Raw genomic sequence first — 24307 nt, 5'->3', positions numbered from 1 at the left:
TCCCTTCTTCATAGACGGGATTACAATTCCAGTCTCGCCAGCAGTAAAAACACTGGGTGTCTACCTTGATGCCACCCTTGACATGACGAGACAAGTAAGCGCCATTGCCTCCTCTGCCGACTCACACCATGAAGCTCATAAACACCAGTAGACCCTTTCTATCCACCGATGACTGTCTTACTATTGCTTGCACCATCATTGGAGCCAAGCTTGACTACTGTAATGCCCTTCTGGCAGGCACCACAGAAAGAAACATTAGCAAGCTACAAATTATCCAGACCAATGCACTCTGTGCTGCTCTCAGACTCTCCAAACACAACCACATCACAGCAGCCAGAAGAAAGGCCATTGACTCGTGAAGGTATTCAATTCAAAAGTCTTTCCATCACTCACTGCTGTTTTGTCAAGGTAGTCCCTGCATACCTGTCACAAAGAGTATCTTTGTGACACACTATCGCCTCTTTGTCCCCAGATTAAAATGCAGCAGAGCAGGACGAGTTTCCCTGTCACGGCCCCTGTGCTTTGGAATTCCTTACCACTCACCCTCCGTACGGAACCTTCATACTGGAATTTCAGAAAACTCCTGAAAACCTGGCTTTTTGACTAACTTGAACTGTCCTCTTCTTCATCACCCCCTCTTTTCTTCAACACAGATTCTGTCCCTTAACCAGCACCTAGGTACCCATGTGTTGTGTGCGCTCTACAAATGTAGAACATAAATTAAATAAATTAATAAAATAGGAATTAAAACGCAACTCAAATTTTCTAAAGATACCCATTAGAGGCTGTAGGTAGAGATTGAATAAAAGGGGCACTAGAGAGGATCCCTGGGGACCTCCACAATTCAGTTGTAAGGTATCCGAAAGGTATCCTGTTAGCTTGACTCGCTGAGACCGATTAGATAAAAAGGACCTAAACCAATGCAGAGCATTCCCAGACACACCTCCCACTGACACCAATCTCGACAGAAGGATTTCATAGTCCACTGTGTCAAATGCTTCTGAGAGGGCCGGCATTACCAGTAAGGTTAGCTCGCCATTGTCTGCTGCTTTGATAAATGTCGTCCCATATCACCACCAGAGCGGTCTCAGCACCCTGACATGGTTGAAAGCCTGACTGAAGAGTGTCAAGCAGTAAATGTTTTTCTACATGTTCCTGGAGCTGAGTAGTGACAACTGTTTCCATGGTTTTTGCTGGGCAAGGTAGGGCAGCCACTGGGCAATAGTTTTGAAGCTCCTTTGTGTCCAGCATCAGTCTTTTCAGTAGAGGTGAGACCGTAGATAATTTCAGCTTGGTGGGGGCCATACCTTGTGCTAAGGAATGATTAACTGCTCCTGTAATGAATGGAGCATGGGACATAGCAAATGTCTGAGCTACACAAGCATGGATGGCACAGAGCATATCATTCTTTGGTTTCAGCTTTTTAAGACGAGAGATGATGTTCTCCTGGGTAACTGGGCAGATATCGAATTGCACATCCACCCGTGAAATCTTAGCCAAAATACTTCTGATTGCACCACAAGCTGGTCTATCTTCCCCTGGATGTTTATAATCTTTTGCACGAAAAGCCTATTAAACGAATTAGCTTGTGCTTACGACGGGGCAGTGGGATGAAAAAAAATTGAAATAATAGAGAAATGTTCTCTAGGTTTATTGAAGGGACTTTGAATTTTGTTGTGAAGTAATTTGGTTTTAGCATCATAAATTAAAGTTTGATAGGTTTTTATAGTGTTTTTCATGCTCTTGAGGGAGGTTTCTTTTCGAGATGTCCTTCAAAGTCTCTCAGATTTAAAAAGGTGTTGTTTCAAAAATGCTAAGGATGGGGAGTAGCAGGGGTCGAATCATCCTTTTTTGAAGTTCTAACTTGGAGGAGGGCAACCTCTTCACATATAGATCCCAACTCCTTGGTCCCTTGTTCAAAGAGCTCCCCACATCCTAGTGAAGTGTCGATTGTTGGTAAGGCGTTTGCTAGTTTCGACGCTGGCTTCTGTAGGAGGTCTTTTCTCCTAGGGTACTTTAGTGTTGTTTTCTGAAGGCCAGAACTCTGGATCCTATTGCCAGCTTCCAAAGAAAAAAGCACACAAAATGATCTGGCTAGCAGGTTGCCTTTGTGTTAATAATTTCGGCACCTGGGCCACATACTAAAATAAGGCTGACACAATGGCCATGTGGATGTGAGGAAGAGGTGGCAAGCGGTGTCAACTCATGGCTGTTCAGTATCTCTCATAACTCAGCAGAGTCCGGCTGAGATGGATCATCCAGCCAGATATTAATCTTTCCAATAAACAATAAGTGATGGTATTTGAGGCCTTTTGTTGTAGGGATCACATCAAAGTTTGTGAAAAATAAGTTTTAGCTGGTTCTGGGGGTCTGTAGCAAAGACTGATGTTGACTTACACCGTGGGAGGGTCATCCCATTGTTAAGCTGACAGGAATGCACCAAAGTATTTTACTTTGCTGGAATTCCGCCGGCAAAACTCATCGAAAAATAAAGAGGGGTAAGAGTAAGGGGCTAAAAGGTGTGGGGAGGGGCTTGGGCTAGCATAGGGAAAGGGGTGGTTGGGAGGAAAAAAACAAATACAAAAATGAAAACGAGTTTTTTCAGTGGAATCCCAGCGGATTACAATACTTCGGCAGAATTCCTGTTGAAAAATCGACATAGAACTGTGGGCAGGGGCCAGATGTATGCCCAATCTGGGAAACTTCATCCCAGATAAGTAGTTCTAAATATAAAATCTTCCAGGAATTCTGTTATCACGGATATCTCCATTGCCAGATCTGCCAAGTGTGCCGGCTAGCCAATAACAGACTGCCATTGGATTAGGGATTGGATCATAGGGACAGACCACAGGACACAGAGGCTTGTCAGGAGCACACCCAGTCCTTAGCAGCATGGCGTACTGGAGGCCTGTGACCTCATAGTCAATGTCACCCCATATACTTAGTGATTATTCTGTTTCTGCTCTTATGTGAACCCTTTTTTGTGTTAATGAAAGTGCAACATACTTTAGAAAAAACATTTCACACAAACCTACAAAAATTCATAGAACACATTTATATACTTACACATATTAATGACACATTCAAATATCATGATTTCTGCCTTATAGCTTAGCACATTTCAAGTAATTTATTTTACTGCAACAGGTAGTAATTAAGAAAGCTTTAAAAGTTTAACATTAAGTCACAATAATATATAATTGTAATATCAATTAATTTACTTCCTATAATTTCATTATAAGGGTGAGATTACTTTTTTTTCAGTTTTACTAAATTACGAAGACTTAGAAACATTATCAGAGCAATCGAAAGGTAAATTCTATTTTCTGATAACACAAGATATCGAAAGTCTCCAGTAAGCCAGTCATCTGAATGGACAAATCTTGAAATCATAGCACTTCTCAAACTATTGAAGGCTGGACATTTTATCACCAAATGTGAAAAGGATTCTATTTCATTATCATCCTTTCAATGTTGACAGACAATCATAATGATTATTTCCCCAGTAGGTAACACATTTAATCAAAAGCGTACAAACTGAGAGCGTCAATAGGCATTGGGAAATGTGTTCAAATATTTCAGCATTTTGCCGATCCCCTTATGTTCATAGACACATTGGTATATATGTTAAATGCCAAGAGCGCTGCCCGAGCTTCACACCAATCTTTTAAAAACAGTTTCTTTTTTACTTCATTGGGGTTTATAATCAGAACATTAGAAGCTGGGTCTGTACTAATTAAACATTTTTACAATTAGTTGTTAAGGCTAAAAGGGGACCCTTCTTTGTTAAAAGTATCTTGTTTTGGATAATGATGAAAAGGGGATTTTCCTCAGCAGGTACTAATATTTGTATTTAAAATTTGATTTTTTTTTCCATGGATACCATCCTTTTAGTGATATCAAACCCAATGTGTCCCTAAACATAGCTGTGGGGATGCCATTGGGCAATGCCAATGATCTTCTCCAAATTAAACCTTCAATTTGATATAGGTCCATTTTATTTATTAGGTGATTAATTTCTAGTCCATACATAAGAGCTGGGATGACTTTTCCCCTGTAGAATTGGATCAGGGAAGAAAGAGAAAATCTGCCATATCTTATGCCAATTTCTTTCATCAGAGAGATACAGCTTTACTAACTAGGTCCTCAGACATATCCTTTTTACTAGGAAAGTCTCTGCGGTGAACGCCTAAGTATATGAGCTCTTGAGCTATTGTTAAAGGAGAGTTATCTTTTTCCCAGACACAGCCATATTCACAGCCATATTTTCTATTTTTGGCTTTGGACAAACTCATCACTTTAGTTTTCTATGGATCAGAAGATCATTTGCTACAATGAATTGGTGAAAGGCATCAGTTAGACGCTGCAAACCCAGCTGGGTATAACCTAGCAGGTGCACTTTCTCCGTGTAAATTAGCCAACCAATCTTTAAGGGTCCCCTTATTTTTAGGAACACATACCTTTTGTAATCATTAAATGATCACTTTCCTGTAATGACCCACCTAAATCTCCGAGCAGTGCTGTTAAGCATTGCTTGGAAAGCTAGCACAGAAAAGGAGCATAGTTATTATCTTGTATACGTTGCTAACTGTCCAAAAGAATTCTAAACAAGGCTTGCACCTGTAAATTCACCCAGGTATTTGTATTTGTAGCATGCCTTGAGCCGGATCTCCTAAACTTCTGGAAGCTCAAGACCTTCTTTTCTCCACTGCTAACCTTCCCCTCCTCCTGCTTCGTTATGCTAACTGGCTGCTTGGTGATCCTCTGAGTTATACAGTACACCAGCCCCCCTCTCCCCTTGCCCAGACTCTCACACTTCCCTGCTGGCCTTCCTGCACTGCTGCTTGGCCTTATTTGCACTACCTGGGTTGTGATTCCCTTGGGAGGCCCAGCCCCCTGTGCACTTAACACAGGGCCCTGCTGCTCTGGATGCACTTCTCCTCTTTCCCCTGCACTTTCTTTTCTGCGTACTTACACAATCTCAATGATACTCGGCCTAGTAAGATCGTTGTGTTGTTCGCTCTTGCCCCCCTTGCCTGGTTGTGCCTTGAAGCGCTTGTGTATAGGCGCATTATAAATAACTTGTCAATCAATGCAAGCATCATGGGTGCCAAAAATAAAGGCATGTATTTATGCCTGAGTTTTAAAACTGCATGAACATTATCAATTTCACGGTCAGTACTTGGGGGGACTGCATGTGCAGCATTGGTTAAGAGCTTGGCATATATTCCTGACAGTTGCCGGTGTCTAATGGGTGGACAGCCACATTTGTAGCACTGTGTTTGTGAAGATAAAGTGGCATATATTTTGGAACATTAACGGCACAAGTTGTGACAAGGTGCATATTATATCCTCTCCAACAAGGGGCTAACGGGTGCAGAGTCTCCTTTGAACCTCCTTAGTGGGGAGGGCCATCTTTAGACGAAAGGGGGAGAAATATTTCAAAGCCACGTGGCCTAGCTTTGCAGAGTTTGGCTGAAATGCTTGCCCCCAGGATTTACCTCCATCTGATATGAATTGCTAATGCATGTGCCTCCTTAGGTCTGCTAAAACGGTTCTCCTTTGAGTCTATATAGCATCATAGGTGTGACTGTAAGTAACATGTTTAGTTTGCCATTTTAGTTTCTGGGGATACAACCTTAGCAGCTCATGGGGCTTCTTATTAGCATTGGTGGTGTGGTAAAAAAGCAGCGGTAAGGGAAATGCCATGACTTTGACTGCACCGTTATACTAGAAGTTTGGCAATGATGCAGAAGAGACATCCCCTGGAGCTATTCTTTCCAAATGTGCACCAAAAACTGGAGGAATTACTGCATCAGAATTGACCACCTGCAGGGACGTCATTTCACCAAAATGCCAGGGGTAGGGGAAGTGACATCACCCTTGACCTCTGATGACATCACAGGAAGTGATATTATTTGATCCCGCCCCAAGTGACATCACGGTAAGTGATGGAACACAGCCTTTCACCCCTCGACAAAACAGGTAGTGGCATCACATAGCATTCTTACTTAGTGCACTAAGAAAAATATGGTTACGATATCACTGTAATATGATATACATTTCGTACAAGAATGAAACACCATATTTAGCGTTAATATCAGTGTGTAGAGGCCCATATTAACAAATTACTGTGAATGTAAGCAGATGTCCAACATAACAACCTGTACTGTTGTACTGTTGTACATCACTTGGAGGACTAAACTGTAAACAGACATAGCATCTCAAAGAAGCCTACAGCTTAAAGCACAGACATCCAGTGCTTGTCAAGTGTCTGGCCACAGACTGGAAACAGTAACTGACCAACACAAGTCCAACCAGAAAAACGATGTTCTGGCGGGTGACCCAGAGCTTTGGTCATGGTTATGAATGAGTTGAAACCTTCCAGCCAGCACCTTTCTGTTTTACTTATATGGTAAGTAACACAGGGTGTTTTTGTTAGATGGGAGATAGAGGGAAGGATGTGTTGCAGGTCACAGTAATTACAGGTTTCTTTCTTTAACATTTTAAAATGTAAACAGCAGCAGTAGCTCCATAAAATCACCCCTAGAAAAGCCTGCCGGACCTAGAGACCTAGGCTATTCCTCACTGATGATGCCCATCGAGGCTGAAACATGTCTGGGGATGCTTGTGGTCTTGTGCAGAAGGGATCTGACCTAGCAGTTTGGTCTGGGCCAACCTTTTTGGGGTGGGATCAAGCCTGATTTGCACATGGTATTTCCCCTCTGTATTGGCTTTTCAGGCCGAACAATGATGGTCTGGGGGTTGCCCATAGCTGTGCCAGTGGATATGAATGATTTGAAACCTTCTAGCCATCACCTTTCTGTTCTGCTTATTTGTTAAGTAACCCACATTTCTTTTTGTTAGATGGGAGATAGAGGGGAAGGGTGTGTTGCGTGTCACACTAATTGCAGTTTTAATTTTACTTTAAAATGTAAACCGCAGCTCCATGACATCACCCCTAGTAGAAAAGGCCAATTTTTATTATTTTCTTTGGTCCTTTATACCTTGGTTAGTGGCATCCACCTCCAGCTTCTAAGCACTGGAACAGGAGCTGAACCCATGTTGCACTGCATCCTCTTGTTCCCAAAGCGAGTGTGTTGCTTGTGAGCAATCCATCCAAATATAGGTTTGTTTTGCTTGAGGAAGCAACAGATGATTTACTTCAACGGCAGAGGACAACTTCATGTAAATTAATGATCTCACCTTGCGTCTCTCTCCAGTGTGCCTGTGATGCAGCAGGTCTGGCAGATCTGGGACAGGTCACACAGTGCCCAGGCAGGATTGGTGGTAGAAGTCACTGGGGCACTCCCCTCTCATCACAGGCCCAGTGGCTCACTGGATGTGCAAAGCAGACATTGAGAAACACTGATGAGATTTGCGTTCATGCTGTGCTGTCACTGAGTACTGCAGGGTGTTCTTACCCGTTCCCAGCTAGCTAGACCTAGCCCCATACCCTTCCTGTTGCTACAGTACTGGGTATGGGTTCCACAGACAACCCTGCCTCAGAACCCAACCATTCAAGCATTCTTCACTAATGGACTGCCAACCTGTTAGTGATGGCGGCTCCATGGACTTTCACGCATCCCTGTTATTTCTCCAGCTAACGAGATCTAGATTCCAGGTGAAAAAAGCTGTGGCACACTCAACTGCTTTTTCAGGTGCAACACAGATTTAGTCCAGTGGCCCATGGGTAGCAAGGACAGGTCTAGCGGTAGCAGAGAGGGAGCCAGGGGTAGCAGCTGCTACCCCCAAATGTGTCCCCACCACCTGCTGCAATTCCTAAAAAAACACTAAAGAGAGAGAAAAAGGTCAAATCATTTCAGGACCTGGAATTCCTAGGCAGGTAAAGAAACAAGCAAGAAACATATAGCCAAGGGAAAAGAATCATACTACTCGACGCTTTCCTGCTTATGACAAAGACAAACAGAACACACTGCAGATGGGTTCCTCATTGCTGTGCATCATTTTAGCAACTGAATGAGGAGTCAGGTGGTTCAGAACCTGCGTCGAACCGACCGTCCTGATGCAGGTGGCATCCATTAATCCTTATCACTGCAACCACTTGACATACATGGATGCATTGAGAAACGTCATACACTGTTAGCAAACATTTATATACACAGTTATTGAAAGTGATGGCTTTTCCTCACTTTTTCTCATTTTTACCAGATTTCCAATCTGATAATTAAGAACCCCATGTGTGGGGCACAAAATCATTAGACGCTGTGGAACAGATGCAATCAGCCCCGTTTTAGGAGGCTATAATTTAATTGAATCCTCCGTTTTGAGTTTTTCTACATGTGTGCGGGCAGTAGCAGTAATAAAGTCTGTTCTAAATACCAGTCCGTTGGCACCTTTTTAATGGTTATTTATTTATTTATTTATGTATTGTGCATTTGTCAAGTGCTTATACAACAAGGAAAATGTGTGTTTCAAAGTGTCCACAGGGCAACAGGGAGAGAACATGGGACTGAAACAATTAATACACTGGAGGATAGAGACAAAGTTACTAACATTCAGAGCGTGCAAGTTCAGCGAGGGAAGAGGGAAGAGGGAGTGGAAGGTAAGTGCTAGAGAGCCCGGGCTCGTGAGTGAGCAGCAGATGTAAGTGGTCAGTGTAGGAAGCGCTAGGGAGCGTTCAGCACCAATAGAGGTAAGTGCAGGCCTACAATGGCATAGACCAGTGGGCGCCAAGGCAAGTGCTGTGTGTAGGCAGAGGCTGAAGGTGATTGGATGTGGCAGGCAAGGGCCCCGAAGGACACATAAGGGCCCTGGTCACTAATCTCAGCAACTGTAGGATTAGCAGAGGAGGGAGGAAGGGAAGGAGGTGAAAACGAAAGTCTTGAGGAGCTTCCGGAATTTGAGGAGGTCCGGCATAAGGTGAAGAGGAAGGGGTAGGCTATTCCATAAGAGGGAGCTAGCTGAAGAAAGAGATCAGCCTCCTGCCCTTATAAAAGTAAGCCTTTACGAAGTAGTTCTAGAGAGGGTGAGTTTTTTCCTTCTATCTTTCACCTAGATAGGCGGCTCGTCACTGCTTACTAGGGATAGCACTCCAACCTCCAGGGATAGTTAGAATCTTTATGGCGACATTTACCTAGGCATTCCAGGTTCAAAAATTATTTGACCTTTTTCCCTCTCTTTACTGTTTTTGTGATACAGACTTGGGCATTAGTGAGAAAGTGAGTTTGCCCAATAGGCCTTAATGGTGTATTGATTCCTAAACAATCCCCATGGACGGCTATGGACTCCAAAAATGCCATCTTGCTGTTTGGATTTGGCAGATTACAAGTGAAAGTAACAGTAAATAGTTTGTCATTACCAGCAAACTCTTAGGGCCCGATTCATGGAAAAGTGCGCAGAAATCCTGCAACGCCCGCGTGTCTTGAACGTCACTGTGCGAGCCTGCACACAGATATTTTCGTGCGTGCTTCGCGTATTCATGGAAGTGTTTGCGCAAAGTAACCGTATACGCAAGTCGTGGCCAGAACGCCACCGACATGCCCCCACGCAAATCAAAAACAGCCAGAAACAGCCACCTTTGCGTGCTCACCAGGCACAAGCACATGCACCCTCAAAACAGTGCGTGGCGTCCCCCGCAAGCAGACCTGCACCTCGGGGACCCTGCGCAGGGTCCTCTGTAACTGTTACTGGCACCTCGACAACATGCATACAATTCATTGTAACTTGGTAAAAACTCTGAAATTGTGTGCAAACCTCCGCAAACCATTCCTCCACCCTACTACACTGTGTATGAGCACCCCTAAGTTAGATTGGAACCCCGGGTCCGTGCACTCACCCCTAAATCCGACACACAATATTTCCTCTGCACAGTGAATCCTATGCTCAAGTGTCTGTAGTCCTGCCTTTTGGTGGCGGATAGTATGAGGGCTTTGCCTGGCCATTTCCCTGCTGGGAGGTTGCGTGGTCGGATCCGATCCATGAATACGTATTGTTCCGCACAATAGTGGGCGTACAATGGACTGCCTGCGTGCCATCCCGTGTAACGCCCACGTTTTTGCATGTTCTTCCCCATTTTCTGTGTTCCGCCCCTTTCTCCTCCCTCTGCATAAGCCACGCCCACACTCCTTGTAACGCTCCCGCAAGGCACTCGGCTGCTCACAGGGATGTGCCGGGCCGGCGCGAAATCCACACAAGTCTAAGGAGAATCCCACGCATTCGATTTCATTAATCGATGAATGGGATAACACATGTAGTTTGGAGTGCCAGTTCCCTATTTTCGGCGCAAATAATTCCATGAATCGGGCCCTTAATGATTTCAAATGTTTCCCGATTCTCTGTTACCTTTTCACACAGGAAACATCAGTTATCCATTATTTACCATTTGCAAAAAACGTTACGAATATTTGATAAAATAAGATGTTTGCCTTCTAGTCTTCAAATGCAAATACGTAAAAATGGCAAAAATCGCCTACCTCTCACAAAACGGTTGATAACCCCATCAAAATATTTTTTTTCCATTTCCACTCAACCTGTTCCTGAAAGCCAACACATTGGGGAACTCAGCACAGCAAACCATTTGTTCCTAGCTCTTACAAGGAAAAAAACACAGGCTTCTTTGTACATCATTTTATTGGCATTTTTTGAAAAAAACTCAAATTTTCGCACATTTTCCTTATTTTCTCTCACCCCACTACAGCAACCTGGGATTCCTGGGTGGCGTTACGACCGCCTACATGTGAGAAAAAAGGAGCCAAATTTGGCCGAGATATCTCATGTAACGAAAAAGTTACAAGCCATTGAATGGCCACATACCAAAATCACCAAAAAAGGCTCTGGCACTGGGGAGAAATACCCATGGCACTTAAAGGGTTAAATAGAAAAATGATGCGCAGAACTAAACTGCGGAAGGTTTGCCATCTGTAAAGTCTACCGGCTAAACGGTCTTTCAAGTACATTGCCCTTCTTTCCTATAAAAGGAAAAAATAAGCATTTGGGAGTAATTGCTGTTTAGGTCACTTTTTGCATTTGTTTACAAGAGCTCTAGGGAACTAAAACGATGGAATGGGCTGTTTCGGAAACCACTAAATACAGCTGCCTCTTAATAGGTTCAATTGACCTTCTTTCAATTGGAGAAGCATGTCAATAGATATACACTCTGTGGGTTTTCTTGTGGGAATTTTAAACAGTAGCTCAAATAACGTTCCGGAAGGGGTACTTTCTCATAATCCTATATCCGGGCCTACACGGCCTTTGTATTTGGGGGTTGTAATGAGCGCACATAACTCAGGGGCATCTAGGCACTTTTTGCTTAAGAATTCGGTTACAGTAGGCGCTTATGGCAACAGGTTACAGTTGTTGCAAAGAAAGGTCACAATGCTAAATAAATCCTGTTAGCGCAGTCCAGCCTAGATATGATTAAATATAGTAACCAGGCTCTGGTCCGAAAAGTATGAATAGGGTCAAATATGTGCCAGTCTTCAGAGGTGGTAGATGCAGATTTTTATCACTTTAAAAAATCTGGGTGTTAAAGCATCACTGGTTTACATAATCTGTTTATCGTTTTATTTTGGGTATTCAATGAGTGCAAAGCTGGCTCTGGGAATGAGTGGAGCACTGCAGTGTTTGCACACAATCTGTTGTGGCACCTTGAGTTTCGGCTCAGATAAATATTCCATGGAACATATTCAGGTTTTCCATCACCCTACAGAGATATCAACATTCAAGAACATCAATAGAGGAGATGTGGAGAAAACCTTACTAAGCGGCTTTTTTAAAATCAAGATAAAAACTTAAATGTTAATTTGAAGGCACGTTATAGTTGAGATCTAAAACCTAAAATACAGAACCTCCCGTATGAACCCAACTCGAATGCCTAGTTTATGACCTCAAACACATCATTAAAGGTGACTTCACAAATGACATCACTGATCACATCATTGAACACCTCTTGAATGATACCACAAATTGCTTCATCGATTGCATGAATGCACATGTGGCCCATACATTCTGTAATCATGGCCTGCCTGAATCCATGCCCATATCAAATCACTGCTGACCTCAGTGTCCATAGGTCGGGCATGACAAGGTAACATGTCTGAGTTGTCCTGGCGAAGAACTTGTCACGTGCCATTTTGTTGTTAGCCAATCATGATTTTAGACAGAATGAACTAGGGACAGGTGGTTTTCCTTTTTATTAAGGGAAAGAGGCAACCCAACCTGTCTTCACAGTGTGATGGAATCTGAAAGAGAAATGGGCCCTGCGGGGTGGGGTGGTGCAGCAGAATTTGAGGCTGGATAATCACTGACGAGAGGAACTTGCAACGTGAATAGAACATTTTGATTGGCCTTTCTAATCAAATCTGTTCTGAGATTTTAAAACTTTGGAATAGCCTACTTTTGGAAATATGAGAAATCTCGAGCCTCCTTCATTTTTAGAACAGGCTCAAAACCTACCCTTTTGACCAATCGTACTAATTCTTTAATCACTGCATACCTCTAAGCTGGGTATCTGTCTTGTACTTTGTGCGCTGTGGTAGTCGCGCCGCTCTGTACACCATATAGAAATTGAAGAATTCCCTGCCACATGAACTTCGTAAAATTGAGACACTAAGTGATTTTAGAAAAAAGTTGATGACCTTTCTTTGTGAATAACTGTCTATCATAAATCTAGCTTTATGTTCCTGTTTTATTTCATCACCTGCGCCCAGATGCAATATTATTGCTTGGTTCCAATGGTTATGTGCGTTATAAATACAAAAATCGAAATCAAAATCAAGTCAAGAAGTAGAAATATATTTCTGGTCACAGGGCTCTTGTCCGACCACCTGGCAGAGATCCTTTTGGTATGAAATGACTACACATTAGTTTCTCGGTCAATTTTAAAATCTCATAAAGTACTAATGTGCCATCAGAATAGGATAGCTACAAACTCACCATGGTGTAGACACACTGAAGTGACTTCTTGGTCCTGCCAGAAGGTGACTCCTGAGTTGACCTGTCAGGTCTCCATTGGCAAAATATAAACTTTCTGTTACGTAAAACATTTAAATGTTATCTGATGGTTTGCAAGCTAGTTTTTGTGCTTCCTATAATTGTATATGTCGATAGACAATGACACCTCTCTTATTTTCTGATTGAGGCAAAGAATCATTTGCTATATATACGTATATTTTCTATTGTTATAGTTGAATAATTCAAAATATCAATAGTAAATTCATTAACATGATTCTCCAACAGAGAAATAGTATTAAAACATTACATATAAAATATTCAGCAAAACGTACAACACATTTTTCACTAGTTAACAATTGAATTGATTTAAAAAAAAAATATTAGTTATACAGCCATCAAATAAAAATTGTAAAACCTAGGAGCATCCTAGTTAAAAATTTGAAATCATTTTGTTAATCCTTGGTTACATAATCAATTGCATCCCAGATTCATAGCTCTCTACCTCACCTATTCAAGATTCAGTGCGACAATACATTTCACAATTGCAATTTGAATCTTAATTAGTCGAGTGTGAAAGAGTTTATGCCATAAATCTTCTGCTGTAAGGAGGACTCTAAATTCTTTAAAGTGCTGTTGAAAAAGCCCACTCCTTAGGCTCAATAGGACTGGGCACTCTGTCATCCGATTTTACATATTTTCAGACTGATGCTGACTGCAGCGGAATCTGCCAATGTTCTCGCTCTTGCAGATTTCATGTCGCCTCATTTGGATTTCTCTGCTTTTGCAGAGATTCAGACGAAAGCGCAAGAATTATGTTTCTGTGCCTCGGACCGGGGAATTTGAGTTAATAAGGTTCAGTGCTTCAGATTGTTTTTGGAGTAAAAGTATTATCGTTAAATGATCTATACTTTTGGCACATGTCAATAGTACATATCCAATCATAATGCCAGAGTTTGTATTAGACCCGTGTAGGATTGGTTATTAGCAAATCTTCAGATATGTCAGCTGCGGCCAGTACTGAGATGACATGATTTCTCCATTCAACATTATGATCAGAGTTAAGCATGTCATTTGACAATTTAGTTAATAGAAGATTCTCATCAGATGCTAGTAGATATTTCCTATATAGTGAGCATGCCTTCCAATTATACATGGCATGTTGGGATGGTAGGCCTAGTTCGGCTCTCACAATACACATGGGCTGGCGTTTTGGTAATGCCAATACACCTTTCCAGTAAGACCCTTCAAGCTTTGTCCAGTATGGTTCTGGCTTATAAGGTTTGGATTCAGCTCCATATAGGATGGTGGCAACCTCTTTTTGCATATAGTATGTTATTGCTGGCGAGTATTAGAATTTGCCATATCTGTTTTGAATTATTTTTGCCTGTCAGGTAGCAGTCCTAAGTTTGGTTTGTACCTCAGATAAGTATGGGTGATCCGACATGTGATTATTGATGCTTATACTCAATTATTTATATTGATCTACAACTTCAAGTTTCCCGTCATTTAGATGCCAACTAAAGGCTTTCGACTTCTTCCGCTTCTCTGCTCCACAAAGTAGTTCTTTAGTTTTAGCCACATTGATCTGAAGAAGATTTTGATTGGCATATTTCCCTTACGCAGGTAGTAATTTCTGAAGGCCTCAGGCTGTTTTAGGTATTAAAACGAGGTCATTCATTTGATATTATTTTTGAAGAATGGCAGCCGCACCCTCCAGGTCATAGAGGGTGTTATTGTATACCAAAAATGTGGTCCTAGCCCGATCTGTCACCACCAGACAAAATCACAGTTGCGCTTCCTGATGTATAACTGATGTTTGTTTCCCTTTTCATAGGTTGGTCTCCGGATCCCAAGACAATCATCCTTTCTACAGAGGCGGGTACGTACATATAATTTACTGTAATACATCTGTCAGTTATCATCTTAACAGACCCACCTGCTCTTCAGCCAAGGCTATGTCGCTTGAGAGAGCCTTATTTGGCTCCCTTCTGTGTCAATTTAATGGAAAGAGTCCTAGATATCAGAGGCTTGACAGAACAGTGTTTCCTTTGCTCTGCTTTTTGAAGTGTGCCCCTGTTTTTTGTTCATTAATTTAATGATTTGTATCACTTTTTATGGTGTGAACTTTACCGCTGCCCTTCAGTCATGGTATGAAATTTATTGGGACATTTAAGTCTGCAGTTGACATATGGCAGCCCAGTCCCATTGGCTGTGCATATGCTTGTTATTTTTATTTATTGGATGGGATAGAAAGAAGTGTGAGATAACAGATTAAACACGCAATAGCATAGGCATGCACGTGCCCGGAAAATAAAAATACATAAGAACAGCAAGAATTTTAATGTTTTTGTTACACATCCTGTGGCTTCTACCCATCATCTGAACCACTATAGCTCTTTTTTCATAGACATACTTCTTTCCTCTTTCCAATGCCAGACGATATGAAAAGCGTCCACCTCAACATTCGATAGACAGAAAAATAATTGAAGCTGGAGCCAGCAAAAATCTGCCATCTCACTAAAATCTACTTATACTAAAAGGCCAGGTGTATGTTTGTCTGATGCCGTCATGCGCAGTAGAGGCTGCCCGAACGCACAGAATGCCCTGCTTGAGGGAGCTGTTGCCTTGGGATATACAATCGTCCAATTCGCATTGCTTTGCCTGTTGTCACTGCTAGAGGGAGCTGTATGTTTAGGATACATAGCGGTCTTACTGTGTCAATGAAAACCTGCACTTTGGCTTCTGTACACGGGCCTGTACACTAGTTTATATACATTTAATTGCAACAGTTTTCTTTACTGTAAAAGTGTGGTGCTTCGATGGCGATCTCGCTTTGTTTTGCAAGAGAATAAAATATAAAAGAGTAAACAGTATCCCAATAAAATCCCAAACTCATCATGCTTCAATGTCTCACTGTTCCCTTCTTCCAAGCTTTCGCCTTTCCTTTCAGCTCCAGCAATTATGTGCACAGCACAACAGCATTCCTGTGAGTCTGCGATGCCTCACAGTGCATGAGATCATCAGTGTACTCAGGTGTGGCGTGCATTGTTTTTGCCCGGTGTAGCTTGCCAACTCGGTCGTCTTTCCCCCTCAGACTGCCAAAAGCATTTGTTTTTATGCATCTCTGCCAATCCGCATTGGTCTTATTTGTTTATGCACCGGATTATTTTTCGCTCATTTCGTTGCCCTGCTTTTTCAGCTTAGCATTCCACCCTCCCCTCCGCCACCAGTGCCCGGGCACCAATTTGCATAGAGTTGGGTCCAACCTTTGGGTCTGACTGCAATAGATGAATACTGCGACACACAACTCTTATCAAGGCGCATGCCGCATGCGCACAATCTCACACTGCATTTATTCATGCACAATCGGAATTTCACAAAAATGCACGGTCATGGCCTGATTCATGAAAGGAATTTGGGGGACATAGCATGTCCCTCAGGACTAAAGTGTGCAATATGGAATAACTTTAAGAATCTGCTTCGTCTGTTTTGTGCTTTACAATAAATAATATGAAACCTAATAAAAAATTTAAAAAAAAATAAGAATCTGCCTCGTCTCAGTATTAGGGTATTTATTAAGCACGGAAACTGCTTCGGGAAGCAACAGAGTGGTTTACAAGTCATAGAGCGGAGCACCGCAGTGAGGAATGAAGAGATACAAGGGAGCGGGGAGCTAACAATGAGGCAGGCGTGGAACTTGGCAGTGTGGGATCTGCAAGCGACTAGGGAGAAAACAGAGGGGTGCAGATCACCCAGTCTCAGGCTAGGTGGGGAGTGGAGGGTGGGTGGGCCTAGCTGAGCTGCTGGGGAGGAGCCAATCCTTGGAGAGGAGGGTCTTGAGCTCCTTCCTGAAATGTAGATGAGAAGGGGCAAGCCTGGTGTCCACAGGGAGGAAGCTCGCGAGAAGGCCTGTCTTCTGGTTCTTTCTTTCCTGCCCTGATGGCGTTCAAGTCTGCACATGGCCTTACTTCCAGTGGATTGCAGGCTTCTGGAGAGGTTGAGCTTCTAAGCAAAGTAGCCTGGGGACTTAAAAGGGAGTGATGGCCTGCTAGATGCTACAGCAGGGTTTAAAAATGATACGCAGTCGCAATGGGAGCCAGTGTAGTTCGATGGGGGCCGGGATGATGTGGTCCTTTGATGAGTCGTGCTGCAGCATGTAGGACTCGTCCCACGGGTGTTGGGGTGGTCGCCGCTCTTGGGCTGAGCCTGGGGGTCTGCAATGCTACCATGAAAGAATGAATGCAACTATGCAGACACACTCTGTGAGGGCTCGTTCACCTGAAGCGGTACTGAAAGAGAAACGAGTGATAGCAATTGCTCAAGTCCTCTTCGATGTCCGTCTTTCCTTCGCCGATGAGAGGCGAAATGCACCCCCCAGCGTGACACTTTCTGAATTTGGTACAGAAGTGTGTAGGCTTCTGAAGCACACCCTTAACTCTAGAGTGTGCTAGAGGAGCTGCAGAAAAGCAGTGTAAGTAGTCCACAGGAAAGAATATTTCAAGATATAAATATATAGACTAACAAGGAAACAGAATAACAATCCAATAAAAGTGAATAACAATCCAATAAAAGTGAAATAACAATCCAATAAAAGTGAAATAAGAAAGTGTAGCAAAAACACAAAAAAAAAGTAAAGGAATGAAGTGTTAACCAAAGGCAGTCTTGCAAAAGCCTATTTGTCAGACATTGTGGACGCAGAGGGGGATTATGGCGTAGCGGGATGCGACACGCGCAAACGCTTGATTGGAGAAGGCCACCCATAAGTATCCCTGGGTGCAGAATGTCATGGCTCTCGCAGTCCTGGACACACCACAGGTCACAGAGCTTATCCACCAAATAAGTTGTTTGATCACGCATGAGCGCCGTGAAGTCCATGTGGCACAATTTATATTTGATTCGAAATTGAAGGGGTATCCAGCGCAGCTGAGACAGAGTCGGAGCCATGTTCTCGCATTTTTACAATCTAGCGATTAAGGGCCTGATTCACCAAAGCGTTTTATAATGGCGCAACCCGATAGGAAACTGCTCCGTGAATCAGGCCCTCAGTGCGCAGCCATGTGAAGAATAGCTCGCAAAGCACGCCAGTGAGAGGAGGAGTGTCACCACTGAGCCTCGGATAACACCAGAACCCGGATGACAGTATGGGAACCAGGGCATGTAAGAATAGGTTTAATGGGTCTTAAATGGCTTGTTGGGGAAGACAGGTTTTGCAGATGGACCGTTCCGAATTTTGGGCAGAATTGTTGTCACGATTAACCCCTTAACTGCTAAGGATAAGTAGGCTTGTCCTGAATTCACATAATGAATCATTGTAGGCTCCGCCCACTTCTGCAACTTGAAAACACCATGATACATAAAGTATACATGTCAGGCTCTACCAGTAAACTGTCCCCACTCACGCCATCTTTTGGAGGTTGGCTAGAAACTGGGAGAATAATGGTTGCATCGATATCCTTAAGGGCCCTGTAGGAGCTATCACTTATATGAGGTGATGAGGATCTTTGAGGGCATGTTGTCAGTAGTTCCTGAGGGGCTTGGAGCCTACTTAAGAACTGAGAGATGCGGTAGGAGGCAAAGGGAGTACAATTTTTATAGCAGGCGGCTGGCAGCAATGAAAAGCAGCATTATGAACATACCAGGAAAGGAACGCTTCGGGAGGTGATATTTACAAAAGGAAGTGTGGCAGATAGATTGGTAAATCCATTTCTGTTGCGGGCGGCTGCATTTCTGCCCGTTGGAATTTTTTTTTCAAAAAGCTTAAGTTGTGAATGATCTTAATTGCCGGAATGAATAACAGAGGTACTTTTAAGTTGAGAGATGATGCTTTCACGAGCATAAGTAAAGGAAGCAATTTGGTCTTGCCTTCATTGAATTGGTTAAGTAGTTATAATTAGTTATTGATTCAGAATCTGTTGTCATGTGAGGCCTGAATGGCATTTGGACAGCGTGAGTGCATGAGAGTGTGAACCTGTATGTTGTCAGGTGTAGTTTCTTGTGGGATAGGTTGTCCTGTAATAGGGGTACTTCATGGAAGTTGTTGAAGCTTAAGAGCAGAGAACAAAGTTTATAGTTTTTTAGATTGGATTTAGGTCTCAAGGGTGTTTGTAATTAGTCAACCAAGGGATTAAGTGATCCAAATGTGAGGTTTTATTAAGTAGGTTAAAGTTGCATATTAGTAGAAAGAGATTGAGATGTGCGTAGTAATAATGTTTTCTGAAATGCTATTTGGTATTTATGTTGTAGGTACATTGGTATGAGAGGTATCTTGCAAGTGGTAGTTAGCATGTTTGATAGGTGTGCACGGATGGTGTGTAAAAGTCGTGGCCTCTGTTACCTCTGTCAACAAATACATGGTAATGTTATGATGCAAATGAAAAAATTGTGGTACGGTCATGTTTAACTAACACGCTTTTCCTTCCACAGATGGACATTTAATGAAATATAGGTTGCATTGACAACATTGCTAGAGTTTGGTATGTGGAATCTGAAGTATAGTTATGTGCACTAATGTTTTATTTCCACAGGTGGGACTTTTGTAATGCAGATGTATTAAGACCTTATTTAATGCTAAAGTTTAGAGTGCTAAGTGTCAAACAAAGTTTTTTGTTTGGTTTAGAAACCATTCAGAGTTTCATGATGATACAGCAAAGACTATAGTAGAGTCATTGATGTTGGTATGATGCTGGTGTGAATGAAGTGTGGTTTCCCTAATAGGAGCTGTATTGTATTTAGGAATACTTTCAACATGGGCAATTTAGGGGTAATGGTGTCACAAGAAGTGAAGTAGTTACCCGGGTATCTGGGATACTCAGTCTAGTTGGAGGTGGTGTGTTTTTAGGTACATACCGGTTTGCATTGTTGGGTGTGAGGGAGATGTGTGTGTGTTCTTTTGTGGGACGATGAAGTCAAGTTTAGGAAGAGAGGTATGGGTGCCTCTATTTGTAAAAGTTTTAGTAAGGATGTTTGAGCAGTTGGGTGCCTTTTCCTCGCTTGGTAGAAAGAGGAAGGGGCATTGATTGTAATTGTGTCTCACGGCTGTGTGGACTATTTTGGAATATGTAATGAGACTAGCAGAATGTTCACAGTTAGGAGTGATGAGGCAAGTGCATTGAACGTGGGGTTGTTTGTGTGCGTGTTGTTATTAGCCATTATGGTTAAGTTATCTACTTGTGTTTTTATGTCCCTAAGGAAGGGAGATATGTAGGGATTTGGTATTATCCTGCATCCTAATGGAACCTTTGGTCAGTGTATTGATTGACAATAGAGTGTTAAGGGTTAGAATGTTTATGTGTGACTGGGGTTCTATGTGGTCAGTTGGGAGATGTAAGCCTACCTGGGAGGATGCAGGTGTATGTTGCCCTGAACCCAGATGTACCTGACATTACATGACTATCATAATGTACTGGAACTAAATAAAGAAGTTACTGGAACTCAACTCCCCTCCAGAGAGCACCAGTCATACACAAACATTCCATCCAGTAACATTCCAATGTCACTCATAACACTCACTCCAGATTCCACTAGGATGCAGGAGAAGACAGATCCTTACATATCTCCCCTCCTTAGAGATATCAAAAACACGACCAGCTAACTCAGCATGACAGCTATATAAAACACCCACACACACAGACACCTACACGTTTAATGCACATGCATCATCTCACCAAACAAAGACATTCTGCTAACAACTTCCCAACACCAATGAACGTCCTCACAGCCGTGGGACACACTTTAAAACAATGCCCCTTCCCCTTTCTGCTAAGTGAAGAAGAGGCACCTCCGACTACTGAAATACCATAACTAAACTTTCCACACATAGAGGCACCCAGACCTCTCATACCAATCCCAACTCCAACATCCCACAATAGAACACACACTTATCTCCCTTACACCCTACAATCACCCAGGTGTGCCTAACACACACCACTTCCAACCAGGCTGAGTATATCTAATACTCGGGTAACTACTTCACAAACTCAGTGACCCCACTACCCCTCATTTGCCCGTTTTGAAAGTTCTCGTCAAACAAAAACCTAACTCCTGGAGTACTACACTACATACATACCACTAGTGTATCACTTATCACTAGAATCACTCACGTTATACTCATTACCTAATCTTCACATATAATGTTCCTAACATTGCACTTAATAAGAACATTGTACACACTACTTTAAAACTCTTAAAACTCTAGCATGTATAAACCGATCCACCTGAAAAATTAAAATATTAGTCAAGTCATAGCATTTGAATTTAAAACATCAGTGTTTTCCACTCTCAACTAAAATGTCCATCCTGGAAAAGAAAATTATTAGTGCAGCAAACACATGTCATATCAACTTGAGCCAGGTATCTCTACCATCCTGGTCAATCAACACTGTAATTCACTTTTGAGACCATCTGTGTGAAGAACAATTTGTTATACACGCCAATGACCTAGAATCATCATTTTGCTAAATACCTATTAAAACCACAGCGGCTACTACATGCACTCTACCTTCACTCCATTTACTCCAATTCATTCACACAGAAATGACCAATTAATCAACAAGCCTCACATGACAATGACATACAAGTCAACAACTAAAATTGACTACTTAAACCAAAATCATCAAAAGCAAAACTCTATTTTCTTCTTTTACTGTTCCTCGTGGCAGCATCTTTTAAAGTCAAAAGTACCTCTGGGGATCCTTGTATAATGCAGTTCCCAAAACAATAAACACACAGTTCTCCAAACCATAGGCAAAGACACTGCCCCTCTGCTATCCGGCAAGAGACACCATGCCCCTCCTAGGCACATCACGAACTCCAAGCACTCTTCAAGTCCAGTCAAAGCTCACAGGTGCTGAACCACGAATTCACAATGCCAGCAGAACGTAGCAAAAAACTTCAAGCTCCTTCAAACCCACTTGCACAGGCTCCCAGCCCCACAAGATGCTACTGTTGTGGGCTCCAACTCATTATGGTGTTGCTGCAAATGGGCTCTGAGCTCCTTTATAAGCCCAGTCACAGGCTCCAAACCCCTCCAAGCGCTGGAATGGCCATCAGGACCCTCCTCTGCTCCAGGCGCCTTGCACATGAGCCACAAGTTTCTTCAGCTTCTTCATCCAACTTCTCTGTCACTTCTAGGCGCAGCTTAGGTTCCCAACCTCTTCTAAAACTGCTGCCCTAGGCTCCAAGCCCCCAGCTGCGCAGCATGGCTTCCCATATTTCCAGGCGTAACTTAGGCCCCAGGCCTCTTCACTTGCTACTTCCCTGGGCTCCAAGCCCTCCATGCCGCAGCTTGATTTTCCAAACCCCTTAAAACTGTTTCTGGGCCCTCAGCCCTGCCAACGTCTCTTGACTTTCTCTGTGCTTGACTTGTCCAACTGTTGACAGGCCAGCTGGCATCTGGCCCTGGCGCAGCTCCTTATTGCCTTCGCCTGTGCCCTTGGCGCTAGGCCCTTCTGCGTCTACTGCATTTAGCGTTCGCCTTACCTGAGAGAGAGGGTCTTCCTTGGTTTGGGGGGCGGTGCTTGTCTCTTTTTCTGTGCTGTCCCCCCAGCACAGCCAGCATCCTCGTCGCCAATGTGGAAATCTGGGTTCAGGTAGAATGACTCTGATATCATGGTATGGATGAGTGACTTCTTTATTATGTTTCCAAGCATAACATCCAGTTTCTAGAGTCATATTAATCAGATAGTAGATTCCAGTTCACATAGGCAAGCACCGGCATCCTCTCTCTCAGGCTTACATCTTCAACTCCCCTCCAGAGAACACCAGTCATACACAAACATTCCATCCAGTAACATTCCAATGTCACTCATAACACTCACTCCAGATTCCACTAGGATGCAGGAGAAGACAGATCCTTACAGGCCCCCTTCCTCCCCCAATGCTTCCTGTCTCCTCGATTCTTCAAGTGAGTGGACATGATAGTCTCTGTGGCTCTCTGTGGATAAGGAATGAGCCAAACAAGCAGAAAGTAGACTCACAAGGCCCAAGAAATTGTCACTTTGCACAGATCACTTGTGTTGACGAAGACTCTCTGACCTAGTTGTTAATTTTTTGCCCAATTATCATCCACTCATGTCCCTCCCGTTTCTGGGAACATTTCTGGAATCAATTGTATCAATGCAGTTAAATTAATGGATTAGAACTCAAGGTTTATTAGCCTCTTCTCAGTCAGGGTTTCGAGAGAGTTGCAGCACGGAAACCGTAACATTTCAGATTCTAGATGGCGTTTTGAGAATTTTAGAGGAGGGGGTCCATGTGCATTGATGTTACTAGATTTATAGGCTCCTTTATAACACTTTGCTGCAAAGAATGGCCATTGAAGGAACAACATTGAAATGAAATGATTCTTTTTTAACAAACCATCAGCAAATCATTTTTAATTGATCAAGATCGTTGAACTCCTGGCCTTGTGGAGTCCCTCAGGGCTCGATTTTATCACCTATTCTCTTTAACCTTTATATGCGACATTGTAGCCAAACATAATGTAAGTACACATCATTATGCCGTTGATGCTCAACTTTATTTGAAGGTATCCTCAGCAGGATATTTAAGGAGGTTGGGTAATTGCCTGCTGGACATGGGAGTTGGATGGCTTTGCATTTCTTGAAACTAAATCCCTCAATGACTGAATTTCTTTTATTTTCACATGCAAAGGATGATCCATCGACTATAAAAAATGTCCATAAAGCAAAGATTTTAGGTGCCCCTTCCCAGTTTGCTATTGCAGTAACATCTTTAGGCTTTACGCTGGATACCCGTCTTTCATTGGTCCCTCAGATAAATCCACTGGTGAAATCAGCCCATTTCCCTTTATTCTCACTAAGATTGGGGAAGCCTTTTATCCTGTTGCCCCATTTTCGCTTTCTTGTACATTCATTACTCCTTTCGTGGATTTATACTGGAAATTCCTTGTTAGTAGGGCTCCCAAAACGACACTTATCCCATTGAAGTCAGTCTTTAATGCAGCTCCTCGTTTAGTCTGTGGGGCGAGGATATTTGACCACATCACTCCTCTCTTAAAGAAAGCAAATCAGTTGAATTTACATTGAAAGGAAGCAGTGAGCCCTGAACCGTTAGGTCACTTCTATGGCACCTTTTGCACATTTTCCTCGAGGTCACATTGTGATAACTTTACATTAGGTAATTCCTGTGCAAGGCCTATGTTACTTTCCTCTAGGATACTTCTAGACCACCGCTAGGCATTTTTCCTCTAGGCCATGTCTAGATCACCTCTCGGAAACATTGCTCTAGGTCTTTTCTAGGCCAACGTTTGGTAAATTTCCTCAAGTTCACATCCAGGTAACATTTTTCTTGGTCACGCCTATGCCACCTCTACGTATATTTCCTCTAGGCCACCTCTATCTAACTTGCATATAGGTCACGCCTATGCCACCTC

The 24307-nt window shown here is 42.8% G+C and overlaps 1 protein-coding gene across 1 annotated transcript in view; it reads left to right on the top strand.

Moving 5' to 3' along the window:
• The window catches only part of ITIH5 (inter-alpha-trypsin inhibitor heavy chain 5), a 457780-nt gene that overhangs the window by 59057 nt on the left and 374416 nt on the right, over positions 1-24307 (top strand). The window contains exon 2 of the mRNA XM_069629674.1: positions 14750-14794. Coding sequence (XP_069485775.1) covers positions 14750-14794 — 45 coding nt within the window. The remainder of the gene's footprint in view (positions 1-14749; positions 14795-24307) is intronic.

The sequence above is a fragment of the Ambystoma mexicanum genome, chromosome 12 (genome assembly GCF_040938575.1).
Source record: "Ambystoma mexicanum isolate Mex_15411 chromosome 12, UKY_AmexF1_1, whole genome shotgun sequence".
NCBI lineage: Eukaryota > Metazoa > Chordata > Amphibia > Caudata > Ambystomatidae > Ambystoma > Ambystoma mexicanum.
This window is presented reverse-complemented; position numbering and strand designations above follow the sequence as displayed.